This window comes from Syngnathus scovelli, chromosome 8, assembly GCF_024217435.2.
Source record: "Syngnathus scovelli strain Florida chromosome 8, RoL_Ssco_1.2, whole genome shotgun sequence".
Classification (NCBI taxonomy): Eukaryota; Metazoa; Chordata; class Actinopteri; order Syngnathiformes; family Syngnathidae; genus Syngnathus; species Syngnathus scovelli.
The window spans coordinates 8,235,023-8,253,642 of record NC_090854.1 but is presented as its reverse complement, the minus strand read 5'-3'; the positions used below and the strand labels follow the sequence as shown (position 1 = coordinate 8,253,642).

The window sequence follows — 18,620 nt, the reverse complement described above, 5'->3', positions numbered from 1 at the left end:
TTTAACAAGTCAAGTTTATTTAATCCATGTTTAACGTTGTGAATTCAGTATGTGGGTCTGGGTGGTTCTCAAAACAGGTATTGTGGTCTTATTGAGAGTTTGAAATCGAAGTATATTTAATCATCTGTACTTTTTAAGGTTACTAAAATACAGCAGTACCCATTTTTTTGCACGCAAGTATTTACTTTTACTAAATTGACTAAGTTAACGGCACCGCATATTGTCTACTGTCAAATGCTGCTACCTCTCGGCTGAATCAAGAACTGCGCGAACGAAAGTTTACTTTCGTTTTACCAGAAAAGAAACACTGGGCTTGGATTCATTGGAGAGCAACCAGGCTTTTAAAAATGTCAGCATCCGAGAACGACTTAATCAATGAGAATCTAATCGAAAGCTTTCGGTCGAGGCTCCGAGCGTACGTCGCAGTGGAGCCAGTTTTGGACTATCTGCATTTTCTCGAACCGGAGCAAAAGGAAGGCATCCAACAAAGGGCCCGCAAGGATGGCAACTCGGCGGCGGTGGACGTCCTGATCGGTGCCGTGCTCCGCAAACCGCACCCGGAAGGCTGGTTCCAAGCCTTCGTGGACGCCTTGTCCCACGCCGAATGCCAACATGCGGCCGACGTCATGCGGGGAAAGCTGCCCGACGCCGCGGTTGAGGCCGAAAACGACATCTGTATGCGAATGATTGACATCCTTGTGCCCAGTCTGGTGGGCATGGACACTAAAGAGGTGTGCACGCAATGTTATGCGAGAAAGCTCATCGCCAAGTACGACCAAGACCAAGTAAGTACACGTTTCGTTTTTATTTTTTTGCGCGAGAGCTGTCAAAACGTAGCGAGTGTCATTTAACTGAGCAGCCGGCAAAATTCAATCATGACCACAAGGTGGCAGACAAAAGCCGCTAAAATGCAGTTACTTCTTTAGGTACAGAGATGCCAACGATTCAAATTATCTAACTCCATGTGAAGACAGTTAGTGTATTCTAATCTGCCATATTTCTTGATGTTCATATTCTAGATCCTTCACTTAGCAGCCAATCAAGGACAGAGAGACGCAGCTCGTGAACTTCTGAAAAGAATCGTGAGGTGTCCCCCAGGATGGTACTCGCAATTTGTCCAAATTCTGCGCGATACTGAACACAATGCCTTGTACAAACTGCTGGGAGGCTGTTCTGACGATACCGCAGGTAACCACTACGGGGCTCACGCGCATCACCCAACAGTACGTAATGAACCTGTAAATTGTAAATCGTGGGGATTGCCGTATACAGCCAATATTAATAACTTAAACCTATGTGAAATTCCCAAAATACTTTATTGTAATTCCAAACAACCTACACTTTTTAAAAATACTTTTTCAACATAATTTCTGAGACTTTTATCTTGTCACCACCTTCCGAAACAAAAGCTAAGACTACAAGAAGTGAGCCGGGGAAGGCCAATCCAGAAAGTTCTACATGTCAGCATTTGGATGACAAGGACACTGAAAATGACACCATAGGTACTCCTTGCTGAAGAGCCAGTCTCTTAATAATAATCATTGTTGGATGTTGCAGAGTGTTTTGTCATAACTTTGCTGTCCAGGGTCCACTATGCTGATTTGCTCACTTGTCATCTCCTCAGACTTGTACCAAAGTGAAGGAGCATGTGAAGGTGAAGAAGCCGCACCCAAGTTAAGCAGCAGTTTGGAGCGTTTGCCACTAGGTGGGAACAGTTCGTACTCACTCGCTCAACTTCCAGCAACCTGCACTGCGTGTTAATGTTTGCAGAAAAAAAAAGCTCACGTTAAGGAGCAATCAAAGCAGTTCAAATGGCAATTGGATTTGGAGCAACAAACGACGGCGAGTTTTCAAGAGATCCGCGTGCCTCAGTGGTGTGGTCCTTGCCAAATGTGCTTTGTGTGTGTTCTGTGACAACCCACTCAGAGGTGAAAAAAGGCAGACAGAGCAGAGCCAGTGAGTCAAATGAAAAGCATATGTTGGCTCAATATGGGTTCATCACTGCCCATTGGAAGACTGGGAACATATTGCCGCCAATTTCACATCTCCTTTATCAGGGCCTGATCGATATAATCTGCTGGTATCAGCGCTTTCAAAATCAGTAAAAAAGAAAGGGGTGCTGCGCTCGCTGCGTTCGTTACCCTCCTTCTACTTCGCTAAACAAAAAAATGTGTTGTAATCGTCTGCCTCGGATGGATGGCAACATCCACAAACTGATGAAATCATACAGTCACAAGTATGCTGGGAAAATGGAGGTGTCTGATGATAATGGCATGCAGATGTTAAGCTTTGCCGAAAAAACGCAGTGCCTCAAAATTCCTGGAACATTTCATGTTCTCATATTTCAGTGAATATTCGACTGCTTTTTTTTTTTTTTTTTGGAGTTGAGAAGCCTTTGAATTTATGCCTCAGCATCATCTGCTCCACATATTGAGATGCTTTGGTGCACATTAAATTAATCGTATAAAAAATACGGGTGCGTCTCAGTAGTGCTAGTTACCTCAGTATTTCTGAAATAAAATAGTACTTTTAAGTAAAAATTAGAGTGGCAATTTTATTAATATTAAAAGTACAATATTCAAAATGCACTTAGGCAGCTTGTACGATGTAAATTCAATGAGCTAGCTACACGCTAGTTAGCTACACACTAGCTAGCTAGCTGGCTAACTATACCAAAACTCCATAAACAAATCTTCCCTTCAAATAGATTTACAATGCCATTTTAATACATGCTTGTCAATACCAAGACCGTGGGCAAAAATCACATGATTGGAGAAAAAAAAAACAATCGCGTAATTTTCCTGAGCCTTATCATGCCTATAATTGCAGCTATTGGAGACCTGGATAAAGATGACATTGAGCTTCGAGACTATCAGATGGACGTGGCTAAACCTGCCTTGGAAGGGAAAAACATCATCATATGCCTCCCGACCGGAAGTGGTAAAACCAGGATAGCGGTCTACATTACCCGCAAGCATCTGGACCGCAAGAGGGCAGAGGGGAAAACTGGCAAAGTGGTCTTTCTGGTCAATATGGTACGTAAATAAATTTTCGTAATGTAGAAAACAATAAGCTACAATCCGTTTACATCTTTCAATCCAAACATGTTGCTGAACAATGGAATGAAAATGCTATTTGTTCTTTTAATTTGGAAAATGTATGCTAATGCCAACGCTAATGCATTTAGTGACAAATTGGTGGTGGTACACAGGTTCCACTTGTTGAGCAGCACTACACCAACGAATTCCATCCCTTTCTGAAGCACGCGTATAAAGTGGAAAGAGTCAGTGGGCAATCTATGCACAAAATCTCTTTCACGGAGATTGTGAAGAACAACGACGTCATCATTTGCACAGCTCAGATTCTGGAAAACTACTTGGAGAAGACACTCAAAGGAGAGGACGAGGGAATACATCTGAAGGGTATGATATGAAACGGCTTTCGTCTGATCTGGCCTCCGCTGTAGCGCGAGGAATTCCTCGACTTTAATCCCTCTTTTTTTTCTGCTGATACTGCAAAGTCTGTAGGATTGTGAAGCGGCTCGCGGTGTTTTGGAAAACAAACTCGGAATTCAATGTATGCCCAATGGGCATTCTCTGATTTTTGTGAAAACGCATACATATGATTCAATAAAGGGATCGCAGATGCTTCTTAATCTGTTAAATTTATGAAGTGACATCACCACAACTCAAATGTGCAATGTAATGCAGATGTGATTGTCGTTCTCAATGAACGTCATCTTGTTTTAAGATAGCAAATGAATAAATATTCATATTATATATATTTGAGAATATCAACTATGCTAGTGCTAAAGCAGAGCAAAGCTGCTTGAATAAAAAAAAGACGCCAAATGAAATCCACTACATTCAGTAAAAATGTGGCCTTAAAACTTTAAAGTGTAAAATATTGATATTTTTAGTAATAGCAAGGACACAAAGCCTCTCCCATGACAATACCTGACAGGATCCTGTCAAAGTCGTCCGGCTTTTGTTGGCACTCAACAGTCCAAGGTGGAATAGCCACCAAAATGGAACATATGCTGTTTGTCGAAACGCCTTTTCTATTTATTTCTTTATTTTTAATCCTCATTTTTCCTCTTGCTGGTTTTCTACTTCTCACGCCTGTTCCAGCCATCCGTGTGTGGCTGATGAAATTCACATGAGAACATCTATCACTTACAAAACATCAAGCTGACGCTCTTTGGTTCCTCTGAGGATCATCACAATGCTGACTCCTCAAATGACATGATTTGATTTTAAATACTGTTACGGACTATTTATTTATTTATTTGTTTATTTATGTATTTATTCATTTAAGTATTTGTAGCTTTGTTAATGAATTCATGTGTATGTTTTTTTTGTCTTATATTCCGCAGATATCTCCCTGATTATAATAGACGAGTGTCATCACACCAAGAAGGACGAGGTCTACAACCGAGTGATGATGCGTTACCTGAAGCAGAAGAACAAGAACAGGATTGTGCGGAAGGAGCAGAAGGAGATTGTGCCGCTGCCTCAGATCCTGGGGATGACGGCCTCGCTGGGGGTCGGCGACGCCACACTACAGAAGGCAGCGGAGAATTACATTTTGCAGGTAAGGGCAACATGAAGGGTGTTGCAAAAACAAAATAGACATTTCCGTGTCTAATCACAAAATGTTCTTGCTCAATTGTCTAAAATTTGAAACGTTTGTCTTCAAACACTGTAGGCGTGTCCACTGAATCATTTGCTAACAAAAATGGAAAAAAAACTCTTAAGCCAATAATGCCACCAGAAGCTAGCTTACTAGCTAACATGCATCGTTGATCCTCGAGTTAGATTTTTTCCAGACAGCTGGTTGAATTGCAAACTTCTAAATTCAGGTGCATCCCACGTCAAACGTTCCACTGTGCTTATCTGTCCAAATTTCTCTCGCAAGCTGTTTCTAATGTTCCACCTTGGCATGTGCAGCCATAAAGTGTCTCCCTGACATACCGGTCAAAACTAGAAACACCTTTTTGGCTCGAGACCACATGAATCAAAATGATTTACTCACCAATTCTTTTGTAGATTTGTGCTAATTTGGATGCTTCTCAAATCCGGACTGGGAATCTCGGGAATCACTGCAAGGAACCGGACAAAAAAATTGTACATGTTGAGGACAAAGAAAAGGTTTGTCAACAAAAAATCTAATTTCACGTCATCGTCAAGAGCTTGATGTTTGCGCCACACTTTTTACAGGACCCGTTTGGTGATGTCATCAAGAAAATCATGAACGTGATTCAAATGCATGCCGAGCTGAGTCCCACCTGTGAGCTTGGCTCTCAGAGCTACGAACAGTGGGTGGTTCAACGCGAGCAACAAGGTGAGCAACTTCCTTCCTTCCTTCCTTCCTTCCTTCCTTCCTTCCTTCCTTCCTTCCTTCCTTCCTTCCTTCCTTCCGCACTGGTAACATTGGGTCTCCTTTTTAGCGGCCAAAGAGGAAGATCAGAAAGTGCGAGTTTGCATGGAGCATCTTCGGCGATACAACGACGCCCTGATAGTCAGCAACACCATCCGCATGTGCGACGCCTTCCGTTTCCTGAACAAAAAACACGAGGAAGAGTTGAAGAGTAAATCCAACCCTGATGACGAACACGTCATAAACATTAGCGATACTGAGAGAGAACTCTTCAAGTTATTCCGAGGTATCAGAATAATGTTGCTGCGGTTTAAATGACAACAAAAATGTTAAGCCTCGTAAACCAAGCCTCGCTTTGTTTCTTACAGAAAACAAGAAGGAACTTGAAAAGCTTTCTGAGAACCAATCTTATGAAAATGACAGCTTGTCAAAACTACAAAGAACCGTTCTGCATCAGTTCACCACCACCAAGGACGCCAGGGGAATCGTTTTCACCAAAATGCGACAAAGCGCCATCGCTCTCAGTCACTGGATTCAGGAGAACTCCAAGTTTGCCGACGTCGGCGTAAAAGTGTCCTACGTCATCGGCGGCGGAAACCAGAGTGTTGTCAAACCGATGACATCTGTGAGAACACAGCGCCACCTGTTGCGCAATGTCAGCACTCCTACTGAAGTGTACCTATTTATCTTCATCAGACAGAACAGAAGGCTGTCTTGAACAAATTCCGCAGCGGTGATGTCAACTTGCTGATTGCCACCTCAGTGGCACAGGAAGGTTTGGACATACCGGATTGCAACTTTGTCATCTGCTATGGCTTTGTGACCAATGACATTGCCATGATACAGGTTAGTGCTCTTATCACGCAGGGTAGCAATGTAAGAAGCTGCTTTAAACTGGCTCCAGACAGACCTTGACAACAGGACATAGTTTGTTGAAATTGGTAACTGTCTGGGAGTTCCCCAGGGGTCAATCCTGGCACACCTATTGTTTAGTCTGTACGTGTTTCCATGAAAGAATGGAGTGGGCCATTATTTGAGTTTTGTAACGACTACCACTAGAGACTACCATCTATCACGTTAAACTAGACCATGAGATCGCTCCAATGGTCGTTGCTTGTCCACCGTTTTATGACTTTCTGCAGGCTAAAGGCAGAGCTCGGGCTCAGAACAGCAATTACATCGTGATTGAGGTGAAAGGCTCTGGAGTGACTGAGAAGGAATTTGTCAATGAGTACCGAGTGAATTTGATGAGCAAAGCAATCGCGAGAATCCAAGCAATGGATCCTGCTGAATATAACAAACAGGTATGTCTCCTCTAAACTAGTTCCCTGACATAGTTTTCAGTTTTGTTTTGTTTTTCTCCTCCACCTTAGATCGAAGAATATCAAATTCAGGCTCTTCTTGAAGACAAGATGAGAATGACAAATAATAAGAAACATAAAAAGCTTGCGCTTCCGTCAGAGGTGAAGTTAAGCTGCCGACATTGCAGCAAGTTTGTCTGCACCGGTGATGACATCCAGATCATTGAAGGCATGCACCACGTCAACGTTTCATCACAATTTAGGTAGAAACTGTTGTACATTTGTATTTTATCCTAAATTGGCCACACAGTGAAGCTCTTTTTATATACTAACATCTGTGGCAAAGCCAAAATAAAAACACCCGTGGATATCACTGAGCTGATATGTGAGGATATTTTGTGCAACTCTGGAAACATTATTTTAATTTTATTTTTATACTGTACTTGTATGCTGCCACTATGGTAAGATTCTTACAAATACAATTTGCTTACAGAGAACTATATATCCAGAAAGGACACACTTCTCTTCAGGAACTTTTTGACTATGAAACCAATTGCACCATAGCATGCAAAGATTGTGGATTGGTAAACTATATTTTAATTTTTTTTTAGTTCACTAAACAGTGCTGAAGAAAACATGTTTATTTATTTAGGAACTCTCGATCTAGCTAACAGTTTTTAAGCAATTTTGGCCCTAATTTCTGAAGCCATCCTTGTGTTGCAGACATGGGGAACAATGATGATGTACCGAGCAATCGAGTGGCCCTGCCTATGTGTGAAGAATTTTGTTGTGACAATCAAAGAGAAGAAGTTCAGCAAGTACACCAAGTGGCGGGATCTCCCCGCCAAGTTCCCGGCGTTTGACTACATCGAGCACGCCAGCCGCTTGGCTCTGGATTCTGACGAAGAATTTGAATCTTGAACAGTTTGCACATTTTCGGTCGTGAAATAATACACTAATCAAACTGCTAGATGGGATTCCTTAGTGCGGATTGCTTTTGTTTGCATTTGATAAGCGTTACAATTGCAAGAAGAAAAACATTGGAAGACGCTGGCTCTGATTATGGAAAGTTGAGAGGTCGCACAAGCAGTGAGAATATAGCAAAACCTCCATTGCCAGGTTTGGTACTCACGGATTTTTTTTTATATATAATTCTAACTATCGTATTTGGGGTGTAATTACACTCCTGACCATTAGATGGCGGCACACAAACTACTCTGAGGAATGTCAATTTAGAAGAACAAGAAATTATAAGCACAGCCTAGTTTTGATTGAAAATGATTGAATGCCATCCTCTGTAATCCTGCTTTTTACACCTACAGAAAATGGCTTTTTAAATGTATAGGAAGTGATGATTCAGGTAAACAAGCGCAAGTTCCCCAGATCTTATTTACCTGCTGGCTTGTTGGTTGAGTAGCAGCACCTGCGTTTACAAGCAAACTTTGGCAGGGTTTTTACTTACTGGACTTGGATTTGACACCTCTGATAGTGTCAGATGATAAATTTGTTTGTTTGGAGGAGGAACAAAACATGAATTGTTTACTGTAAACACAAGAATTGGTACAATGTTAAAATTGTAAATGTTATCCATTACTTTTGATTTTTTTTTTACCTTCCCAAAAAATTAGATTCCTATTTAAAAAAAAAATTAAAAATCCATTACCTAGGGATTGTGTATTTTGTGTATTTTCACATGGAGTTATTGCGATGAAAGGGGGGTTACTTTATTTATTGAATTTAAAGAGTAGAATCACTGTTCAAACAAGTATGGTTTCCATTCTGTGCATGGATTATTCTCACTGGTGTTGCGGGTCTGCTGATTTTAACAGCACATTGATTTCCACTAATGTATTTATCTATGTCGATTCCCTGTTAAATGAGAGAATTGCCTTTTAATAATAGCTATACTTTTTTTCCCGCATTGTCACTATTACTTTTAAAGCTGCATGACTTTCCTTGGGCAAATAAATGGCTACTTCTACTTTTTGGAGTCGTGTTGCTCATCAAAACTGACAAGAAAATAACACGCAGCAGAGCAAAACGTCCACAATCTGACGTGCTCATACTGTACAAAAGACAAAAATCTAAGATAAAGATAAACCCTTCTATATGAAAGTGACGCGACAAAAAGAAACATCCGACGATCTTATGAAAAAGAACTTACACTTACGCACATACGCGCGTGCGTGCGTAAGTGTAAAGCGTGTCCTCAATGCGGCTTTGCAAAAAGGCTTGTGTCTGGTTCAAGACTCTCCACAGGACTGCAACGCGGGAAGTGAAAAGTCAGCTTCAAGAGCCCGCACACGGAACGGGAGTTCACTTTTCTTGTCATTTGGCTTCGTGCGTTTCGCTTTCTGCATTTCTATCCAGCTTAAAAAAATTGGAGCGAGAGACGAACTATAGACGATCAAGTTTGGAATACGGGGGAGCCTTGAAGAGGCGCAAGTTGACTTATCAGCTTCATGGTCAGTACGAGTACTTTACTTATTAGTTGTAAACTTTGATATATATATTTTTTTATTGTTGTGGCATTTATGGTGTGACCCTCTAACAGGGCTGCGGGAACCAGTTGGTGTGGGCGCTGTTAGGGGCGACTGCCTTCATCACGGCAGTAACTGTGACTGCGGTGATTTTAAGCCGTAAGTCCGTCTGGAATTATGTTTGGTTAAGGAATTACGTTTGCAATCAAGGTTGTTTTCGTTCATTGCTGCGTCGTGCGAGTGCGCGTGCGCAGCAGGTGTGACTTTGGTTTGCGTGTTGCTTTAGATGTAAAAAACAAAAACAAAAAATCGCCATTAACAGTTGATATTCTCTGTATAACTAAATTTAAAAAAAAAAAAAAAAAGAAATAACCAAAAGCTCTTAATTGTTTCAGTCTAATGCTATAACACATCTGAAACACCGCTATGGGCTATGGTTTTATCTGATTCGTTAAAGTGAATGTGATGCCAAAACAACGTGTACCAAATTTCTTCCAGGAGCACACATCCCCAGAGTGCCTTACGGCTTTGATGACTATTTCAATGACTCAATTAGGTGGAGATCTTACAATCTGTACTGGTTGACAGGTATTGAGAACATTTAACATAAGCCAGCTTCTTTGTCCATGTGTGTCAGAACCGAAGCCTTTTTTTGTTTGTTTGTTTGTTTTTACAACTGCAGATACAACATATCTACACAGAGCAAGAGATGGGAACGTCTACACCTACAATGTGGAAGCAAAGACGAAGGAGCTATACTTGAGCAATTCAACTTTTGTATTATAATTATTTAATCTAAAAACTATATATATCAAACATCCCTGCAATAGGATAGCTTTTTTTTATATTGTCTGTTATAGGCGGAAGTGGGCGCCACTGACTACCTGTTGACGGGTGATCGTGCACATGCTGTGTTAGAACACAATTACACAAAGGTGAGCAAAGGAGCAAATGGCTCTCATGTTCAAAATTTAGCATTCAAGAACTAAATAATTAGGTGCAAGAACTCGTTTGTATACTCCGTTAAAAATGCTGATATCTTTGGGGAACTATTTTTATTTCCAAATCTCGAATGAAAATATATTGGGCCTACTCATGTAACAGAGCAGTATAAGACCAAGTCGAAGCGCAACCGACACATGTCTGCCATCTAGTGGTGGTTGCTAGTAAATATACTAGTAACTACAGTAACGAGATGTTATTTTTTAGTCCATAATTGATGAATTGTTAAATACAATCAATGTCAGGAAATTGAATAATCAATTGTATTTTCAACCCACTAGCAATGGAGACACTCGTACACGGCCTCTTATTCATTCTTTAACATGAACACTGGGTGAGTAGCCATCTTTGAAATGAGTAGCGCAAATCCACCCCGGATAAAAAGTCTTTTGTGATTTACTTAGTAATTCTACTTTACGTTTGACTGCAGGGTGTTTGATAAAAATGTGACCTTTCCGCCTACGGTGCAGTACTTGAGCATGGCGCCAGCGGGGAAAAAATTGGTGAGTTCCTAATGCATTTTTATGTAGTTGCTTCGGCCTCAGCGCCCGTGAGCTAACGTCGCGTGCGTGTTGTCGTGCAGGCTTACGTGCACGACTACAATCTCTATTTAAAAGCAACCGTCATGGCCAAATCTGTACAAGTGACCAAGAATGGGAAAAAGAATGAGATCCTGAATGGAGTGCCTGACTGGGTGTATGAGGGTGAGAAGAAAAAAAAAATTCTTAAGACTTTATATAGCACCAAATGATCACAATGGCCTGTCTTTGAATTTGCACTTGCTTCTATCTCCAGAGGAGGTGTTTGCATCAAACGGAGCCTTGTGGTGGTCAACAACCACAAAGTATTTGGCCTACGTGGAGTTTGATGACAGAAAGGTTCAGAAAGTCGTCTATCCCTTATACAGAGACGCGCAGTACCCTACAAATGTGGAAATTCCATACCCAAAGGTGAGAAAGAAAGCATTCCAGTAACTAAATTTAAAGTTGATCTCACGCCCACAAAAAAAATGAAAAATCTTGAGGCGATTCCAAACTCAAAACAAGACAGTGTTTCTGGCTTTAATCACAAATATGCACAATGGTGAATTTCTTGCAGGCGGGCACATCTCTGCCGAGGGTTAAACTGTTTGTGGTCAATACCGACGATGAGCACGCCCCTAAACGTCTCATCCAGCCCCCCGCTTCCCTAAGATCCGGGTTTGTATTTTCATAGCGGCAGAAGCGGCAGCCCGTTGGGCGTGTTTCATTTCTTGTCACTTTGTGTTTAGGGATTACCTTTTGACTTCGGTCACCTGGGTCAACGACAATCGCTTGGCGGTGCAGTGGGTCACCCGAAGGCAGAATTACGAGCTTGTGCAGATTTACGACCTTGAGGAGGACAAATGGAAAGACACTCAGGTCACTTTGCTTTCCCTTCATCGATGTGATTTGAACGCAATTACACACCGAATAATTCCAGACTTTGTTTCCGATCTGTGTAGAAATTCGAGCATATCAGCAAAACGGGCTGGGTGGGCCACGTAAGTTTTACAGGTGGCATGACAAGAATAACAGCGCAAATCCAAAGGCAAAATGTTTTTTTTCTTCCCCTTGCAGTATGTCCCGTTGCCTCTTTTCTTTACTGATGATGACATCAGTTTTTACAAAGTGCTAAGTGCCGCCAATGGCTACAAACATATTCATTACATCCACAAGGTAAGCAACATGTGCTTTGGACAGCAACATTTCTCTATCAACCAAATTTTGGGGGAAATTCTAAAAATGTAACTTTTAGGCCTCTGAAAATCTGAAGAACAAAATGGCCGCAAAAGCCTTTTGGTTTAATTAGGGATTTTTTATTTGAGTTTTTATTTGGCTTTAGAGCTAGTGAAGTTTAAAACTTAAGTTCATCTTGTAAAGGGCAAAATGTGTAAATGTTCTACTAATTAAACTACATTAGCTTTTCTAGAAAGTTCTAAGAACTTCTTGGTACAGACTGATGTTTACTGACTCAAGACATTTTTTGAAGGGCAAGGCCATACCGGTTACCTCGGGCCAGTGGGAAGTCATATACATATCCAAATTGACCAAAGATGCCATGTGAGTAAGAATCATATTCAGTCAGATTCATAATAATTAATAATTATATTTATAATATAATCATATTCAAGTATTTAAATAATTTAAATAATTTGTTATATTTATATAATTTATTATATAATTATTTGTAATTAAAATAATTTAATTAAAAAAAATAGAATTATACATTTAGATATTTTTAATCGAATCAAATGTTTACAGATATTTTGTCGGTTATGAGGATGGGGATGGACCCATGAGGAGACACGTTTACAGGTAAGCAATTTTGTCTCTTATAGTCTAAAAATACACTACAATTATTGACATTTAGCTGAACACGTTTACCACATCTGAACTGATGCGAGTGCCACTGCCCACCTGAGTTGTTGCGTGCGTATCAGGGTGGCGCTCGGCATCATCCCGTCCCCTCGCCAGTGCCTCACCTGCCACGTGGACAAGCACAAGTGTCAGTACAACTCGGCTTACTTCAGCACCGACGCCTCGTATTACCGCATGGCATGTTACGGTCAGTTACGCACACACCTGTGCGCGAATGATACGCTCTGTCAACGATAAGTGTGGATTTATTTATCACACTTTGTTTGTATGAATCAGGACCAGGTTTGCCCCGCTACATGCTGGTTAACAATCGGAGGACAGGTGCAAGTGTTCGTACGTATACGCGCGCACATACATACACACACATACACAGATCTACCAGCCACGAGTTCATTGTCAACTCAGCCATTACAAATGGGCCGATACGCTCTGTCCACTTCTTTTGAGTTCAACATATGTTATAGTTCACTAAACACAAAGTGAATGGAAAAAAAATAATAATTATGAACCCTGGCTCACAAGAAAATGGAAAGTTATGTGTGGTATCACCTTTTATGAAGTATCACCTTTTAGAATTTTGGAGGCTATTGTTTATTATTCCTGTCAAAAACAGCAAACAGGAAATTGTGATTTCCCCCAAATTATTGATAATATTGGTTGTACTTTTTTGTAGCGCCGGTCATTCTTGAAGATAACAAAGAAATTGAGAAAACTCTCAGAAAATACCAGATGCCCAAAATGAAGTACGGCACCATCAAAATTGCAGGATTCGGTAAGTGGATCCCCGTTTAGTGATCAATATAATTGAAAGACTTGTTTTTTCCTCCATCAGATCTCTGGTATGAGATGCTGTTACCACCTAATTTCGTATCATCCAGAAAGTACCCGCTTCTTCTTGATGTGTAAGTAAACAAAAGCGCTGGGAGATGTGTGAAAAGATGGCATTTTAACTAATGGTGCGGCGCAGGTATGGCGGGCCCTGCAGTCAGAGGGTGGACTATCGTTTCAAGCTAAACTGGGGCACCTTCTTGGCCAGCACCTACGGGATCATTGTGGCGAAATTTGATGGAAGAGGAAGCGGTTACCAGGGCGATGCGATCTTGCACTCCATCTATCACCGTCTGGGAACGATTGAGGTGGAGGATCAAATCACGGCGGCCAGGTAGAAAATAACGTCCTGACTTTTGAACAGAGCCCAAATTCACCGCTCATGGCTGAGGTGTGTTTTCAGGAAATTCGCAGAGATGCGTTTTGTTGACCAAGACCGGATAGCCATTTGGGGCTGGGTAAATCCAACATTGGATTTGATTTTTTTTTTTTTTTTTTTTTTTTGTATAATGTTTCCCTCATTGGCTTTCAGTCCTATGGCGGCTACGTTTCCTCGATGGCACTGGGTGCCGGAACTGGAGTTTTCAAGTGCGGGATCGCAGTTGCTCCGGTTGCCAACTGGAAATATTACGGTGGGTGAACCATCAAGCAAAAAAAGCAAAAGCACATTTAATAAACCTACCATTTCTAATTAAAAATTTTCTTCACAGTGGCAACTTTTCTGCTGTGTTGGAGCTGCTAAATATTTATACTCATCATGAGATTATTTGTTAAATATTCCAACCTCTACCACCCACCCTCCTTGTAAATTAGCTGGAGTTTCCACACCAGCTGCATATCCCCCCCCCCCCATGAACAAACTTAAAAAGTGAATTCTGCCAACTGCTGTTGGACATCTGCTGACTGGAGCAACATGCCAGCTTATGTCTGCCACTTTGCTTGGCAGCACATTGAGTTTCCATTTGAGGATACGCGTGCGCGCCTGACAAGACCTGTTTGCATGCGGCGTAGTAATTGACGACTCATCTCAGATTGTATATTAAGTCAAGATTTTGATTTCCTTTTTTTTTTTTTTTTTAACACTGCCTTCATTCAATTAGGGATTGTGTTTTACCAGTCTTACCGAAACATTTAAAAAAAAAAAAAAAAAAAAATCTGTCAATTTTTAAAAATGGAAAGTAGTCGGGATATGATGTTTTGTTGTATTTTTAGCAGCTTGCTAATATTTTTTCCCGATTTATATTTCGGATTTTTGGACTCCTGACCATTTCTACACTTGCAATGAAAATCTGTTTCCATACAAATAACAACACAGCACTATAATTTAAATGTTGCTAATGAACATTGACTTGATTTGCCCGCAGATGCCGTGTACACAGAGCGCTACATGGGCATGCCTCAACAGAACAAAGTTGCTTATGAGGTAAAAATGATGAAAGGTGTCGGAACTTGTACGTGTTCTGGACGCCCAATCAGAGGACGGAAACAATTTTGACATTTGAACTTAGATGGTGGTTGGTTGTTGTTTTTTTTGGTATAGTTAAATTGTCCGGAACTGCTGATTCTTGGTTCAGATTAGAGCAACATGATGAGTCTGAAATCTGGTGTGACAAACAAAATCTGTAATTGAGCAGAATTCCACGGTAACAGCCCGAGCAAAGCACTTCAAGAATGCAAGGTATCTGCTTCTCGCCGGCACGGCAGACGGTAAGTTCACCCCATCTTGTTATCATGTTATTCGCCTCTACACAACGCTCTCTTGCACAAATGGACTCTTGTTTGACGGGACGGAAAATGGGACGAGCAAATAACCTTTAACGCCCGTGTGTGTTTCCCGTAGACAATGTTCACTTCCAGCAGGCGGCAGAGATCTCCAAAGCTCTGGTTGCCGAGAATGTGCAATTTGAGTCCATGGTAAATATTGGCTCGCAGGGAAGTCGTGAGGTAATATTGACCTCGTCGATTGCGTGAATGAACGGAGATGGATGGAAAATGGTGAAATGTTCTTTTCCTGGTGCTTGGAAATAGTGTTAGATAGTGATAGATATTTTTCCTCCTCTTGTGCTTTCAGTGGTACACGGACAAGGACCACAGTCTGACTGGCGCCACCAAGCACGTGTATAACACCATGACTGACTTCATAAAGAAATGTCTTGTGGACAATACATTGTGAGGGGAAAAAAAATGCTCTTGTCAGCTACATTTTATAGAATTGTGCCAGCAGTTGACTCTGTAAATAAATGAAATTTAAGACAAGTGACAGTTATTTATAGAAGTGACATAAATGAAACGAGTTTTGTCTGGTGGAATAGCTCAAAAATCACCATTTCATTTTGGATATTTAATATTCAAAAATAATATAATTTACAACATATATTGTTGATGATTTCCAAGATTGTGACAATCCTCCATTCTATGTAGCACAAGACAGTAATGATTCAAAAGCACCAGCAGCTTATTTGATGCGTTTTTGTTATGAGACTCATTTAAAGCTGACACAGCATGGTTGTAAATCCTTTTTATATTTTACTCATTCTGTTGTGGTCAATAAAAAGTGGAACAGCAAATCTTTTGTCTGAATTCATCATAGCAACTCCGAGCAAGCCGTTTTGGTGCGCTCTCTTTAAATGCAAATGAAATACTTCACCAGTCATAAGATGTGCGCCTCCCTTTCCAGTCGGACATATTTGTAGGTTTTTAGCAGAGGTAGCGTTTACTTGCGCCGCAAACCTTTTGACTGTACAATGTAACAAAAATCCCCTCACAATACTTTTGAACACGTCTTGTAAACAAGCATACGTCTCCTTTAAGATTTCATGCTTTTTTCCTGTAATAAAAATCTTACTATTATTCACAACCCAAAATAGACAAGTATGCAAATATTAAGATTGAAGAAAGTAATAAAAACTTTCATTATGGCACTTTGTGGAAAAAGAGTTGGATTTTATCACACAGCTCACCTGTTTTCTGATTTTGTCCTCATATTTTCAATGCAGGCACAATTAATACTTAACAATATCAGAAAATATGATAACCTTGCAGCCCCAGTGAAATTAATTTTTAAAAAAAACATACGTACATATATACAAAAACATATATTTTGCTTTAAACCTCATTCAACATCAAAATTAATGGCCAAGCAATGAACAACAACATACGTGCGAGGATGGGTGCCTTTTCCTGACCACATGTCGCACTAGAGGTGTTTGTTGGAGTTAAATACATTCAATGAGACGGAAACTGATTAATGGACCAAGCGTGAAAGCGGACGTTGAGGTTCCAGTGACGGAGGAATCACCTGGGAGAGTGTGCCTGCTCTCCACTATATAAAACGCAGCGCAGCGAGAGTCGGCCACGAAACGCATCAGGACGCCTCACCAAGGAGCACGAGGGCCGACATTCACACGACTACCAAAATCCCCATCAGACATAAAGGCCACTGGTGAGACTAGCATCGCTTATGTCAATGTTTTTTGGCGGATTGAACCTTTGACATTTTTTTTTTTTTTTGTGACAGAAGCTTCAAAGGATGGAACACGCTTACTCTTTGGCTGGACTCCTTCTGCTCATCATCGTCCAAAGCAGTTGGCAGGTGCCGGACCAACATACATACTCGATGTGAGGACAACTCGCACTACACTCGCTTTTTCTACGCTTTATAATCTCAAAAACATTTCATTGACTTCTATTGTTGATTGTATAAAATATCACACAGGTTTTAATATTAAGTATTGTGGCACCACAGTATCATCATAGTTATAATTTAACATATTGTAGTGGACTAAAAATATTTTTCTCATTTCATCTAATTTTTTTCCTTATCACTGTTACATTTTAGTCATTGGCTTTAACAAGGCACAACATTCGACGTTCGAAACAGTGATAGATGATTTGAATCCATCTTACAGTTTATATTTAAACAAAGTTTTGTTCTTGTGGTTACCTGGTTAGTTACCTGGACTTGCTTCCTCCTTTTTTAAGCGAGAACTCCGTTTCAAGTGAACCTCTCGAGCTTTCCAGCACGAAGAGACATTCAGAGGGAACGTTTTCCAACGACTACAGTAAATACCTGGAAACGAGAAGAGCGCAAGACTTTGTTCAGTGGCTCAAGAACTCAAAACGAAATGGGTGAGTTGTTGCCACAAAGGATTAGTGTGTGATTTTTAAATGTTCTGTTCTGAATGCAAGACCGCCACGACAGCAAGCTAATGACCAATTTACATCAGGATTGAACCAAAGACGAACACAAAATCAACTCCCCTGTGTGTCTCCAGGAACAAATGTATAATCTGACAATATACATAAACAATTACAGAAAGTTAGACATTATAAAATGTACCTGCATCCGTCACTTTTTATGGCGTAAAATGGCGTACAGCATGCGTGTCCAATCTCACAGGCGGGGTCCTCCAGCACTGTTGCCGGGTGTTCAGCAGTATGACGTCACTCCCGGTGTTACTCGATCGCAAATGGCATCTAAATACACATTAAGCCGGTCCAAATTGGCCACAATTTATTCAGATACATGTGGAGGAGCCTTTCAAGGAAGCGAATGACCCAGTCACCTAATTATATTTTGAGAATTTGGAAACAACGTGCGGGTGAGTCGCGCGAGAACTGACGTCATGCAGCCAAAAAAATGCGCCCGAAAATGCTGCCCTTGCGGACACGATAGAGCGTTAGAATTTGGACACAGCCACTCAATTATTTACAAAAAGGCTGTGCTATACTTCTTTTTTGTTTTTCTACTCTCAAATTTGCTGTTTTTTGTGTCAAATTTGTAGTTGGCACATGAATTGCACCAAATTTGAACAATAGTGACACCAAAATAATTATTAACTCTACAAAAAAACAGCTAAATAGTGGGACTCGGAACTTGAAACCGGTAGTGGAGAGGGGTTTACTTTACATATTTGCAGTGCACAAATACAAAACAACTTAAGATCTAGAATGTGCAAGGTTGACTCATGTGATATATTGCATTTGAAGCCCAGTTGAGTGTGGTCATGTTCAGCAGAAGTGTAATTCGGCGCCATGCAGACGGCACCTACACCAGCGACATGAGTGCCTACCTTCAGGACCAGGCAGCCAAGGAGTTTGTGAGCTGGCTCAAGGCCGGCCGAGGCAGACGGCAGTAGACCCCGCCGACGTCAACCTGGTCTGGGCCTCCACAACTGACTCTGTGCAATCATTAAATGTTTCACAAAGTGTACCATCCTTTTCCCTTGGTC

General features: G+C 40.9%; 3 protein-coding genes and 1 long non-coding RNA gene across 14 annotated transcripts in view; 3 read left to right on the top strand and 1 right to left on the bottom strand.

Moving 5' to 3' along the window:
- LOC125973587 (uncharacterized) overlaps positions 1-18,002 on the bottom strand; it is a 95,411-nt gene extending 77,409 nt beyond the window's left edge. For 2 of the 5 annotated variants that reach the window (XR_007483214.2, XR_011087175.1), the window contains exons 1-6: positions 17,729-18,000; positions 17,333-17,458; positions 12,601-12,665; positions 11,440-11,532; positions 5,035-5,559; positions 4,453-4,560 (exon numbers count right to left, since the gene is read on the bottom strand). This is a non-coding gene — a long non-coding RNA (uncharacterized lncRNA). Of the gene's footprint in view, positions 1-4,452; positions 4,561-5,034; positions 5,560-11,439; positions 11,533-12,600; positions 12,666-17,332; positions 17,459-17,728 lie in introns of all 5 variants that reach the window. The other 3 variants (XR_011087174.1, XR_007483216.2, XR_007483201.1) reach the window with 3 other exon arrangements.
- On the top strand, positions 265-8,661 carry ifih1 (interferon induced with helicase C domain 1). Of its 4 annotated transcripts, XM_049727847.2 has the most exons (16): positions 267-785; positions 1,020-1,188; positions 1,410-1,502; positions 1,625-1,705; positions 2,830-3,035; positions 3,212-3,422; positions 4,376-4,593; positions 5,049-5,150; positions 5,220-5,343; positions 5,450-5,665; positions 5,748-6,004; positions 6,076-6,225; positions 6,522-6,683; positions 6,753-6,943; positions 7,174-7,264; positions 7,404-8,661. In XM_049727847.2, exons 1-16 carry the CDS (start codon positions 348-350, stop codon positions 7,599-7,601), a joined length of 2,907 nt encoding a protein of 968 aa, XP_049583804.1. In that variant the 5' UTR covers positions 267-347; the 3' UTR covers positions 7,602-8,661. The 4 variants fall into 4 exon arrangements, with proteins under 4 accessions (XP_049583807.1, XP_049583806.1, XP_049583804.1 ...); XM_049727849.2 differs by lacking the exon at positions 7,174-7,264 and having other exon boundaries at positions 266-785; positions 7,404-7,650; XM_049727848.2 differs by lacking the exon at positions 1,410-1,502 and having other exon boundaries at positions 268-785.
- On the top strand, positions 8,822-15,956 carry fap (fibroblast activation protein, alpha). Of its 3 annotated transcripts, none has more exons than XM_049727859.2 (26): positions 8,825-9,145; positions 9,235-9,319; positions 9,659-9,748; positions 9,843-9,937; positions 10,021-10,095; positions 10,444-10,496; positions 10,593-10,665; positions 10,746-10,866; positions 10,958-11,112; positions 11,261-11,361; positions 11,433-11,562; positions 11,646-11,684; positions 11,761-11,859; positions 12,173-12,243; positions 12,445-12,498; positions 12,624-12,748; positions 12,838-12,894; positions 13,235-13,333; positions 13,394-13,463; positions 13,529-13,723; positions 13,793-13,847; positions 13,922-14,021; positions 14,754-14,812; positions 15,024-15,096; positions 15,230-15,303; positions 15,461-15,956. In XM_049727859.2, the coding sequence occupies exons 1-26, from the start codon at positions 9,143-9,145 to the stop codon at positions 15,560-15,562; spliced, it is 2,253 nt and encodes a 750-aa protein (XP_049583816.1). In that variant the 5' UTR covers positions 8,825-9,142; the 3' UTR covers positions 15,563-15,956. The 3 variants fall into 3 exon arrangements, 2 of the variants coding, with proteins under 2 accessions (XP_049583816.1, XP_049583815.1); XM_049727858.2 differs by having other exon boundaries at positions 8,828-9,145; positions 15,230-15,333; XR_007483199.2 differs by lacking the exon at positions 15,461-15,956 and having other exon boundaries at positions 8,822-9,145; positions 14,930-15,096; positions 15,230-15,313.
- Positions 16,682-18,601, top strand: gcgb (glucagon b). Of its 2 annotated transcripts, none has more exons than XM_049727932.2 (4): positions 16,682-16,831; positions 16,907-17,007; positions 17,371-17,517; positions 18,404-18,601. In XM_049727932.2, exons 2-4 carry the CDS (start codon positions 16,919-16,921, stop codon positions 18,525-18,527), a joined length of 360 nt encoding a protein of 119 aa, XP_049583889.1. In that variant the 5' UTR covers positions 16,682-16,831; positions 16,907-16,918; the 3' UTR covers positions 18,528-18,601. The 2 variants fall into 2 exon arrangements, with proteins under 2 accessions (XP_049583889.1, XP_049583890.1); XM_049727933.2 differs by having other exon boundaries at positions 16,690-16,831; positions 18,407-18,601.
- The last annotated feature ends 19 nt before the right edge of the window (positions 18,602-18,620 follow it).

Excerpts from the sequence above, each read along its gene's own strand:
- ifih1 (XM_049727847.2), top strand. The coding sequence starts at position 348 with ATGTCAGCATCCGAGAACGACTTAATCAATGAGAATCTAATCGAAAGC. Across the intron at positions 1,706-2,829 it reads TTTGGAGCGTTTGCCACTAG|CTATTGGAGACCTGGATAAA; the intron begins GTGGGAACAGTT and ends CTATAATTGCAG. Across the intron at positions 5,344-5,449 it reads GGTTCAACGCGAGCAACAAG|CGGCCAAAGAGGAAGATCAG; the intron begins GTGAGCAACTTC and ends TCTCCTTTTTAG.
- fap (XM_049727858.2), top strand. Across the intron at positions 11,685-11,760 it reads AAACGGGCTGGGTGGGCCAC|TATGTCCCGTTGCCTCTTTT; the intron begins GTAAGTTTTACA and ends TTCCCCTTGCAG. Across the intron at positions 12,749-12,837 it reads TTACCGCATGGCATGTTACG|GACCAGGTTTGCCCCGCTAC; the intron begins GTCAGTTACGCA and ends TGTATGAATCAG.
- gcgb (XM_049727932.2), top strand. The coding sequence starts at position 16,919 with ATGGAACACGCTTACTCTTTGGCTGGACTCCTTCTGCTCATCATCGTC. Across the intron at positions 17,008-17,370 it reads GACCAACATACATACTCGAT|CGAGAACTCCGTTTCAAGTG; the intron begins GTGAGGACAACT and ends TCCTTTTTTAAG. Across the intron at positions 17,518-18,403 it reads AAGAACTCAAAACGAAATGG|CAGAAGTGTAATTCGGCGCC; the intron begins GTGAGTTGTTGC and ends GGTCATGTTCAG.